The 11364-nt window shown below is 49.3% G+C and overlaps 1 protein-coding gene and 1 long non-coding RNA gene across 6 annotated transcripts in view; both read left to right on the top strand.

Annotated features, from left to right (window-relative positions):
- The window catches only part of LOC111727882, a 20866-nt gene extending 11205 nt beyond the window's left edge, over positions 1–9661 (top strand). The window contains exon 3 of the long non-coding RNA XR_002775318.1: positions 9571–9661. This is a non-coding gene — a long non-coding RNA (uncharacterized LOC111727882). The remainder of the gene's footprint in view (positions 1–9570) is intronic.
- The window catches only part of SLC19A1 (solute carrier family 19 member 1), a 26801-nt gene extending 15807 nt beyond the window's left edge, over positions 1–10994 (top strand). For 3 of the 5 annotated variants that reach the window (XM_023518136.1, XM_023518135.1, XM_003798141.3), the window contains 2 exons: positions 178–319; positions 8684–9575. In XM_023518136.1, coding sequence (XP_023373904.1) covers positions 178–319; positions 8684–8980 — 439 coding nt within the window. In that variant the 3' untranslated portion in view covers positions 8981–9575. Of the gene's footprint in view, positions 1–177; positions 320–7111; positions 7175–8683; positions 9576–9893 lie in introns of those variants that run through there. The other 2 variants (XR_001161620.2, XM_012810303.2) reach the window with 2 other exon arrangements.
- Positions 10995–11364: the final 370 nt, after the last annotated feature.

The following is an 11364-nucleotide window of genomic DNA, read 5'->3' as shown; positions in this document are numbered from 1 at the left end:
CCGGGGTGGGGGTGGATGTGAGAGATGGTGGCCCTGGGTGGGGGTGCACGTGGGAGATGGCAGCCGTGGGTCGGGGTGCGCGCGGGAGATGGGGGTGGGGCTTGTGCCGCTGGTCTGCTCTTGGCCTCTGCTTCTCTTCCACAGCTGGTCTGATTTGGGCCTGTCTTTCCCCTCCAGTTTTCAGATTGCATCCTCCCTGTCAAAAGAGCTCTGTGCCCTGGTTTTTGGCATCAACACATTCTTCGCCACCATTCTCAAGACCATCATCACCCTCATCGTCTCAGACAAGAGGGGCCTGGGCCTTCCAGTCTGGTCACAGGTGAGCCCATTTTGGGTTTGTGTTCTCAGGAAAGCCACTCGAGGGTTCCCCTGGTGCCACTGTGGTCTGGGGACACGGAGGGCAGGAAGACATGCTGGGCAAAGTGGAATAGGGGAGAAGAGAGGCCTGAGCATTCTCACGGTGGGCACCAACCAGGTCAGTGGGAATGACCAAACCACTGTCCACCATGCTGGCCCGTCCTTGATTTCCACTATTTGCCTGCAGTGGTCAGGTGAGTGGCCTGAGCCTTGGTTAGATGATGCCTGAGCTTGTTCTCCTCAGGAGGAGGGAGAGCCAAATAGAGCCACAGACTTAGTTTTCAGGCCCCTTGTGGCTCTCTTCCCTTTTCCTACTGAAATCCCTATTGGGTGTGTAACTCGGGACACTCACACATTTAACTCCAAGGAGGGATCTGTCTGAACAAGCTAGACCTAGCTGGGTGGGGGACAGTGCAGGATCCTCAGTAACTGCCCCACCAGGCTATGGCTGGACAAGACATCTTGGCTGGCAGGACAAAGGCTTTGTCTACTGGGATCCAAAGTTTTACTGGGCAGGAGGCTTCTCAGGGCTTGTCTGAGTGGGCGGCTCCGAAGCTCGGTGTTGAGTCTGCCTGGCTGGGAAGGACAGGGCAGAAGCAGGCATCCCCATCTTAACTTGTTTATTGTTTTGTAAGGAAACTTGCCCTGTGGTGGCTGAAAATGCCCTTTAGGTGAGGACAGTGTGGTATGCGGGGATGTGACACTGGAACGTTTGCGTTGACTCAGCACATACCTGGGCTGGATGGAGCTGGGCAGCAGTCTGTCTCTTCTCCATCTTTGGAGCCCCAAGTTGTCCCCTGTTCCCAGACGGTGGTGGCTACCTGAGTGTGTGGGTAGGGAGGAGCTATCCCAGAGAGGCTTCAGGGGCCTAGTACAGCCCCAGCTATACCACACTTGGCTTCTGACCTATGGGCACAAGCCCTGAGCACTTGCCCGCCACCCCCAGCCTTGGAGCTGTAGGGGCCCCCAGGGGCTCGGTCAGAGGGGCTGGAGCAGTTCTTCTTTGAGGGAGTCCCTTTCCTTCCTCAGCTGGTCCTAGTCACAGCCTCTGCTGTGGGGCCTGGGCCGATGGGGTTATAGGGTGGCTGAGGCTCCTGGCTGCCTTGTGTCAGAATGAAAACAATACATTGACTTTGGTCTGGTTGGCTCTGTTAAGGTAATCTGGGGATGAGGCCCTTCATTTACAATCAGGGGTTAATGGGTCCAGAGGAGGGTGCGGCCGCCCATCTGGCTTGCCTGGCTTGCTGCAATGCTCTGGGCATCCCCTCCTCACGCCATCCCGACTGAGGAGAACAGCAGGGACTGGTGGGAGCTGTAAGGGGGCATGGGAGCCTGGCTGGCTGGGTGCTTGCCTGGGTTGGTTTGTTTTGTAAATTAAACTTTATTTTGGGAGAATTTTAACTTCACATGTAGTTTAAGAAGTAGCGTGGAGAGATCCATGTACCCTGTACCCAGTTTTCCTGGTGGTCACATCTTATGGTTTGTAGCACATCACAACCAGCATGTTGGCATGTAAGTTCCAGAGCATTCTGTCCCCTCCCAACTCCCACCGCTGCCCTTCACAGTCCAGCTGGCTCCCTGCCCCATCTCCCCTGTAACCACTGGCAACCTCTGACCTCTCCTTTGCTGGTGACTGTTGTCACGTCAAGGGTGTTCCGTAGACGCAGCTGACATTGCACGCCCTTTGTGGTCAGGCTTTTTCATGCCACATTGCTCTGGAGACGTCCAGGCTCTTGCTGAAGTGCAAGTTCCCTCTCACCTCCAAGTAGCACTGCGGTAGGGAGTGGTACCCTTTGTTTATTCATGAATGAAGTACTCTGTTTTTGCATGTTACTAATAAACTGCTGCAAAGGTTCTTTTATAAATGTAGGTTTTTATTCCTCTGGGGAGTATGTCTGGAAGTGTGGCTGCTGGGCCATGTAGTTGTGTGTTGTTCTCCAGAGCAGTGTCACCGTCTGACCTCACGACCACCAGTAGAGGGGAGAGCCGAGTTCTCCACATCCCTGGCAGCATTCAGTGTTCTCATTATTTTCTATTTTAACTTTTCTGATAGGTGCGTAGTGGTATCTGTTGTGGCTGATGGGTAAGAATGTTGTTGAGCAGTCTTTCATGCACTTTTGCTATTTATATGTCCTTTTTGGTGAAATGCTTCTTCATAACTTCTGTTCACTTTCTGAAGAGATCAGGTACCTTCAGGGGTAGTCTATTCGTTTTCTAATTGATTGCTTTTTACTCTTAGTTTCGAGCAATGCTTATATATTCTAGATACTAGTCATGTTGGATATATGTGGTTTGCAAATATTTTTTCTATTCCATAGCTTCTTGTTTCATCTTCCTAATTTCAGTGAGCTCTGATTTAGCAGTTTTTATTTTATGGATCATACCTGTGGTATAAAGTCTAAGAATGCTTTGCCTAGCCCTAAATTCAGATTTCCACCAATTTCTTTTTATAGATTTTATAATTTTACTTTAAAATCTATGATCTATTTAGGGTTAATTTTTGTATAAACTGTGAGGTTCAGGTTAAGGTTCAATTTTTTGGCCTGTGTTCTAGCATCTTATCTTCTCTCCATTGAATGGCTTTTGCCACATTTGTCAAAATTTGGGGCATATTTATGTCAGTCTCTATCTGGATTCTTTATTCTGTCCCATTGAGCTGTGTGGCTGTCCTTTTAATAATGCCATATTGTCTTAGTTATGAAGCTTTATTTTAAGTATTAAATTGGCTAGATTGTTTCCTCCAACTTTTTTATTTTTATTCAAACTTGTTTCCCCTTTTATACTTTTTTTGGGATACATTTTAGAGTAATCATATCTATATCTACAGAAAGTCTTGCCCCAGTTTTGTTGGGAGTTACACTAAGGCAGCGTGTCAGTTTTAGGGAATTGATAGCTTCATACTGTTGTTTCCCAATCCATGAACATGGTCTATCTCTCCATTTATTTAGATCTCCTTTGATTTCTTTCATTATTTTGTAGTTTTCCACATACAAGTACTGTAGATGTTTTGGTTATACTTGTTTCGTTTTGGAGCTATCACAAATGAAACAATATTTTAAATTTTAGTGTCTGCATGAGTCTGTTTGGGGCTCCTGTAACAAAATACCACAGACTTAGGTGCTTAAACAATAGAAGTTTGTTCTCACTATTCTGGAGGCTGGACATCTATGACTGTGAGGGGTGAGCAGGCTTCTCAGGCTTCTATGTCTTTACATGGCCATCTCTCTGTGTTCTGTCTGGAATCTCCCTCTCCTTGTAAAGACACCAGTCAGATTGGATTAGGGCCCTACCCTTATGATCTCATTTAACGTTAATTATGACTTTGGAGGCCTCATCTCCAAGTAAAGTGACATTGGGGGTTAGGGCTTTGACATAAGAATTGGGGGATGGCACCTGTGGCTCAGTGAGTAGGGCGCCAGTCCCATATACCAAGGGTGGTAGGTTCAAACCCAGCCCCAGCCAAAGTGCAAAAAAAAAAAAAGAAAAGAAAAGAAAAAGAAACTTTGGGTGGCACCTGTGGCTTAAAGGATTAGGGTGCTGGCCCCATATGCCAGAGGTCATGGGTTTAAACCCAGCCCTGGCCAAAAACTGCAGAAAAAAGAATTGGGGGAGGGCATAATCAGCCCATGGCAGTGTGCACATCCCTCTGTGGGTGTGTAGAAACACAGTTGATATTTGTATGTGTCTTCTGCCCTGCATTGTTGCTGAGCTTACTTATTAGTTCTAGGAAATTTTCTAATGTTTTTATTTGTTTGTGTTGTTTAGATTCCTTGAGATTTTCCATGAAGATAATCATGTCATTTGTATAATAGGGGGCATTTAATTTCTTCCTCTCTGATGTGTGTATTATTTGCTTATCTTGCCTTATTGCACAATGTAGAACTTTATTCTTTTTTTTTTTTTTTTTGAAAGAGAGTCTCACTATGTCACCCTTGGTAGAGTACGGTGGCATCACAGCTTACAGCAACTTCGAACTTTTGGGCTCAAGCAATTCTCTTGCCTCAGCCTCCCAAATAGCTGGGACCATAGGCAGCTGCCGTAATGCCCAGCTATTTTTTGTTGCAGTTGTCATTGTCATTTAGCCAGCCTGGGCCAGGTTCGAACCCACCATCCTTAGTGTATGTGGCCAGCGTTGTAACCACTGTGCTATGGGTGCCGAGCCTAGAACTTTATTCTTTTCTCCCTTATGCTTGCTTTTCATTTATTCTACTCGTCTTTTTCTAGGTTCTTAAGGGGAGAGATTATTGGTTTGAGACTACTCGTCTTTTCTCACGTATGCATTAGTGCCTGAGTTTCCCCTGTCAGCACTGATTTTGCTGTATCCCATGTTGTCTTTGCGTTTGCATTAATTTTAATGTGTTTTTAGTGTATCATTCTTTCAGAGCGTGTTGTGTAGTTTCCAAGTGTTTTGAGATTTTCCTGTTATCTCTTAGTTACTAATTTCTTTTTTCTTTTGTGATCAGGAAACTCACTCCATATGATTTTCATCCTTTTACATTTGTTGGGATTTGTTTTGTGGCCCAGAATATTGTCTCTGTCAGTTTGTCCTCTGTGGAACTTGGAGAGGAGGTGTGTTCTGCTGGGGGCGCAGGGGTGCCCTACCCGTGCTGGCCAGTCCTGCTGACTGATGTGTTCTTGATTTCTTTGTTCCTGTGGATTTCCTGTCAGGTCTGCTTTATGGAGAGAGGAGCACTGGCGTCTCCAGGTACAGTTACGGGTTTGTCGCTCCTTCTGGTTTTATCGTGTTTTCACTTCTTGTGTTTGCAGCCCTTTTGTTGATCACCTGCACATTTGGGATCAGGGTCTGTCTCTGTGGATTGACCCTGCCATCACTGAGTAACTTCCCTGTCTCAGGTCACTTTCTTTGCTGTGATATTTACACTCTGATATCAACAGAGCCACCCTGCTTTTCTTTGTTAGCATGATAAAGCCTTTTCCATTCTTTCACTCTGAGCTTCCTATCTTGTTACGTTTGAAGTGAGTTTCTTACAGACAGCTGCTGGCAGGTTCATGGTTTTTAGTTCACCCTGCCAGTCTCTAACATCTGGGGTGTTTACTCTGTCAGTGTGCAAGTGATAATTTCTGTGTTAGAGCTTAAGTCTGCTGTTTCATATTATTCTCAGTTTTTAGTCTTTGGTTTCTTTTTGGCACCTTCTAGCCGGTTACTTGCACATTCTTCGTAATTTTGTTTTGTCTGTTGTTCTGAGGGCACTTCTCAGTACAGCTCTCTTGGTGGTTGCTTTATGTATTACCACTTATTGCCAGTCTGAATGAAGTGTGGAATATTGGCCTTTCTTTGTCAGTACAACTGTCTTAAATATTTTCCCTGTGTACTTTTAGTGCCATATAAGTAAGTGTTACAAATTTTGTATTAATCAGCAAACATGATTTAGGAAACTTGAGAAGGAAAGTAGTTTATCTAATTTTTTTTGTTTTTTTTTTTTTGTAGAGAGTCTTACTTTATCGCTCTCAGTAGAGTGCCATGGTGTCACACAGCTCACAGCAACCTCCAACTTCTGGGCTTTAGGTGATCCTCTTGCCTCAGCCTCCCAAGTAGCTGAGACTACAGGCACCCGCCACAATGCCCCCCTATTTTTTTGGTCGCAATTTGGCCAGGGCCGGGTTTGAACCCACCTCCCTCCGTATATGGGGCCAGCGCCCTACCCACTGAGCCACAGGTGCCACCCAGTAGTTTATCTATTTGTATTTTGCCTACTGTGCTCTTTCTTCCTTCTTATTATTTCAAGATTCTTTTATTCTCTCTTTTTTGTTAAAGAACTTCTTTTTGGGCTCAGCGCCTAGCGTGCCTGCCAGCCACATACACTGAGGCTGGTGGGTTTGAACCCAGCCAGGCTAGCTAAGCAATGATGACAACTGCAACAAATAAGAAATAGCTGGGCATTGTGGCAGGTGCCTGTAGTCCCAGCTACTTGGAAGGCTGAGACAAGAGAATTGCTTGAGCCTAAGAGTCTGAGGTTGCTGTGAGCTATGATGCCATGGCACTCTACCCAGGGTGACATTATGAGACTCTGTCTAAAAAAAAAAACAACAAAAAACCAAAAAACTTGTTTTGCCTTTATTTTAGGTAAGTTTGCTGGTGACAAATTCTTCTCTTAATTTTTCTTCACCTAAGAATGTCTATTTCCCTTTTATTTCTGAAAGATATTTTCATTGGACATAGGAATTTGGGTAGATAGTGTTTTTCTTCTTAGTAGGTGAGACTGGGAGGCCAGGGGAAATCCACTGTCATTCAGACAGTTTTTCCTGTAAGGTATCAGTTTTTTCTGGCTATTCCAAGATTTTCTCTTTATTTTTATTTTTAGCTTTTAGAAGTTTGAAATTGGTGTGTGTTGGTGTGGGTTTTTTTGGGCCTTCCTGTTTGTGGTTCTTTCAGCTTCTTTGATCTGCAGTTTATTTTCTTACCGAAGTTGGGACATGTCCAGTTTATTTTCTTACCGAATTTGGGATGTGTCCGTGGGTTTCCAGAGAAACCCCATCCCCTTTCTCTTCTTTTTCTGGAACTCCCGTGACACAAGTGTTCTGTCTTTTCCCACGTTGTCCCTGGATTGAGGCTTTATCTGTGTTTTTCAGTCTGCTTGTTGAGACAGGGCAAGTTTGCTGGTCTGTCTCTAGTTCCCTGGTTTCTCCGTCTTTCCACTTGCTGGTATGTTTGTATTGGTTGTTGCATCTTTCAGTTATGTTCTATTATTTCTCCTGTTTCTTTGCTGAGGTCATTGTTCTCATTTGTTTCCAGCGCTGCTGGCAGTGCTGACTGAAGGAGGCACTTTTATGGTGGCTGCTTTAAGACCTTTCTCAGGTAATTTTAACATCTCTGTCCTGATTTTGGTGGATTGTCTTCTATTCAGTTTGAGATCCTGGTGATTCTCTGTAGGAGTGACTTCTGATTGAAATGCAGGCATTAGGAATGTGATGTTATGAGATTGGATCTCATGTAAACCTGTTTGGGCTGGTTTTTCCCGACTAAACTCTAGCAGAGAAAGGAGATTGTGCACCCTGCTATAGCCAGGTGGGGTGAAGTCCAGGCTTCCCACTCAGCCTTTGTGACACCCAAGGGTGCATGCAGTGAAAGTCCAGACTCTCCCCGTAGCCTCATCTGATCACCTCCCAGGTGAGGGCATGGGCACCCAGCTACCACTAGGTGCAGGTGACGTCCAGGCCCTTCTTGGCCTGTCTGATAGCAGCCAGCACAGCAACTCAGGACCTCATTGTAGCCTGTTGAGGGTGCAGTCTGGGACCCCACACCTTGTTGCCATGGGCAGTGTGTGGCCGGCCCGGGGAGCGATCTAGTTTTGCCTCCTATTGGGCTGCCCTTTCCTGGCCTTTGGCTGGGAGAGCCTCTCATGCTGGGCTATTTCTGAGCCTGCTGGCATTTCTCGCTTGCTGATTTCTTCAGTTCCAAAATGTAGGAGGCCAAGAGAACAAAGCCCAGAGAGCGCAGTACTGGTGGCTCCCAGTCCTGGCCCTGTCAGCTCTGTGCCAGCTCTGCAGCACCTCATCTGTCATTGTATGTCATCCCTGTCTTCCTGGAAGCAGCATCCTCAAAGGTTGATTTCCTAACTTTAAAAATGAGCTTTCCTGAAGGGTGCCAGTGCTGACAGGCCTCTCAGGACTCAGACTTGCTCTGGGCTATGGCCCTGGGATACCCCGTGACCACCCTGGCCTCCTGAACCTTGTGGTACTTGTGGGAATGATGTAGTTCTTCCCCACTGTCTGGGGGATGTGTCCAGTCCCTCTTGCTTGTGGTGGCTGTAAGAACCAGGAGAAGTGATCCCACAACTGGGACGGCTCCTTCTGTCATTGATGTGCAGCTTCTGTCATTGATGTGCAGCTTCTGCCATCAGGACAGAGACTAGCTCAGGCTGCAGGGCCACAGAGGGCTCTGTGCTGGCCCAGGGCCTACGTAGGAGCTCTCTTTGCCTAGCTCTGCTAGATGGAAAGTTCTGGCACTCATGCATGTCCCTGTGCTATCTAGGTAGCCATGAGAACTCAGCCCCACAAAGCATGGGTGTCAGGGAGCCCCTACATTAGGGCTGCCCCAGGCATGGCAAGAAACTGGGTAGACTCCTGGGGCCTCTGACCCTGTGCAGTGTTGGCAACAGCCTCTGAATGGGAGGTGGGGGGTTCTGGGAACAGGTGTCTCCAGCAGGCATGCAGCCCAGCCTGGTCCTACTGGCTTCACTGGGCCTTTCTGTTCCAGTTCCAAGCCTACTTCATGTACTTCCTGGAGGGTCCAGGGGCAGGTGTCTCAGGCAGGCGTGCAGCCTGGCCTGGGCCCCACCGGCCTCACTGGGCCTTTCTGTTCCAGTTCCGGATCTACTTTGTGTACTTCCTGGTCCTGTCCATCTTCTACTTCTTGGGGGCCATGCTCGATGGTTGGCGGCACTTTCAGCGAAGCCACCACCGGCCCCTGCCACTGGCCCAAGAACTGAGGAGCCCCTTGGAGGAGAAGGCTGAGCAGACGCCTAGCATGCAGGACACGTGCCCTCCACTGTACCCAGAGGGCAGCGCCTGGGGCCTTGGGCTGGCCTCCCAGGAGCAGAGCCAGCCTGCCCCAGCTCCACCTGCACTCCTACCCCAGCCCAGCCGTCACCTGGATTCCTGACATCTGAGGAAGTCCTTTGCTACGTGCTCCCTGTGCTAATCAAGCCTGACTTCACAGACGTGTTTAGAATGTGAACTAGTGACTCATGGAGCCCCTGTGCCTTTGTGGGTGACCCTCTGTGTCCCCCTAACCTACGCCTTGTCAGTGAGGGGCCCTGGCCTCAGCTTGCCCTGCTGGTGACCCTGAGAGCCCCTTCCCCAGCCCTGCTTCACACCCCAGTGGAGGCTGGGGCCTGTTGGGGACCTTCTGAGCAGCTGCCTGGCTGTGCTGCCCCCACTGGGCCTCTATTGCCAAGCGGAGGCTGATAAGGGATCTCTGGGGTACACCAGGCTTTCCTGCATTCACCCCCAGGGATGAAGCAAACCCTTCTGTCCATGGGGACTGATGAGGTGGTCCTTGGTGCCAGCCAAGGGGATACCAGCTCCACAAGTCATGGACCCTCAGGACAGGGCTGGGAGCCTGAATTCCCCAGGCCTGTGGATCAACTGTGACATAGCTCCAGGTACTTGCAGTTTTAAACAAGGTTCTGATCTTTAAAAAAAAAAAGAAAGAAAGAAACAGATTTGGCTTCTCTGTTTCTGTGGGAGAAGCTGTTCTCAGGTTGATGGCAGACACATCCCCATCATAAACACACAGGGGCTCTGGTCCTTGGAGCTGGTTCCTGCCCCCACTATTGTGCCTTCTGTCCTGAAGTGGGTTAACACCTACATGCCCACCCAGGGAGGATGTATCCCTGTCTCTGTGGATATGCTGGCCCTGGTGTGCTCCAGGGACCCACGGGGCCAGCCCTGGCCCAACCTCTGAGCCGCCTGCTTCCCTGGGCCAGCGCTGGAAAGATATGTTCCAGCAGCTTTGGGGTCTGAGGGCCATTGGAGCATCACTCTTGAGACTGTCCTGTGATGTTTTTCCCCAGATACATTAAACAGACCTCGAGAACGGAATGTGACACAGCTCTTAATTCCAGACCAGCCTGACCTGTTGGGTGGAGGCCACCATCAGTGAGGAGGCCTGGAAGGGGCCCAGCCATCCCCCTTGCCCTCCTCATCAAGGACCTATACCAAGGCCCTGGTGCCTGTGAGCCAAACATCCTCTCTCTCTACCCTGTCCCTTGGGGCCCTCTGGTAAGCGTCCACACTTAGTGTGTCCCAATGGACAGCAGCTGCTCAGAGCCAGCCTGCTGAAAAAAGCTAGGGATGGAATTTCTGGCTCAGAGGCAGCTGGAGCTGCCAGTGCCCAAGAATCCCCCAGGTCGGCTTGGTGAGAAGGCTTCTAGGGCACCCTGGGTTGAGAGTCCAGGGGAAAGACAACCTAAGTCCAGATGGGCAGTGGTCCTGAGGTCTAGTCCCACCAGGGCACAATCAGTAGAGCTGGGGCCCAAGGGTGCAGGAATGAGTATAGCCACCACCTTGCCTCATGCTGACCACCACACACCGTGAGCCCTATGGCCGATCCCACAGCACAGTCCTGGCAACCTCACCCAGGCCAGTCCCTCTTGTCAGAATCTAGTCCTGCCCCAGGGTCTGCATCCACCCCACCCCTCACCCCACACTGGCTTTGATGACTGTTCCTGCCACTCCCAAGGGATAGGCTAGGTCCTGCCGGTAGGGCACCCTCAGCCTTGGGGCAGAGCCTGCAGAGCCTGGAGGGTGCAAGTGGCTGCAGAGAGGACCAAGTATGAGGGTCTCAAGATAAGGGTCTATGAAGACTGATGGCTGTGGGGAGATCTCTGAAGAATGTTCATAAACAGCTGTGTACACATATGCACACCTGTGCCCCCTTATCAGGGTCTGCCAGCTGGGTAGTCCAGGGACAGCAGCTCTCTAGGACTTGCTGTGGATAATTTGCCCTTCTGAGATAGTGATAGCCATTAGTAAACCACATGTCAGTGTAAAGGTCATTTTTATTTGGTACCTGTTTGAACTGGCACTTCACATGTCACATGCCATGATCAGCCGGGTGCTGCCCTGAGCACACATGCTCCTCCACAGAATAGCACCACTGTGGCCACTCAGCCTGCCCTCAGTGCCCCATGGGCAGGGTGAGGAAAATAGGCTTTCTAGGAGACAGTTGGTGAACTGTGTTCATGGCCACCTGTCAATGTGTTGGTGCGGACAGATGCTGCTGGCCCCTTATCACTGCCCTGTGTGCCAGCCTTAGCCTCCTCAGTGGCCTTGTCCTTTCCTGGCACTTGGCTGGGCAGTGCCAGTTACGATCTGCCCACTGACCGGGGCCCCTGAGCTGCTAACCCTTTGTTCCCTGGGTTTTCAGAGCCCTGTGGCTCTGCACAGATGAACTCAGGAACCTGGCATGTTGGGGCTGTTTTGGGCTTAAGTGGGTAGGAGTCAGTGCTGAGCACCCCACCTTGGAAGAGGGGCCAGGCAAGG

Source organism: Otolemur garnettii, unplaced genomic scaffold, assembly GCF_000181295.1.
Source record: "Otolemur garnettii isolate 467f Iridium unplaced genomic scaffold, OtoGar3 scaffold00128, whole genome shotgun sequence".
Lineage (NCBI taxonomy): Eukaryota > Metazoa > Chordata > Mammalia > Primates > Galagidae > Otolemur > Otolemur garnettii.
The sequence above is the reverse complement of the archived record's forward strand: the minus strand, read 5'-3'. Positions and strand labels throughout refer to the sequence as shown.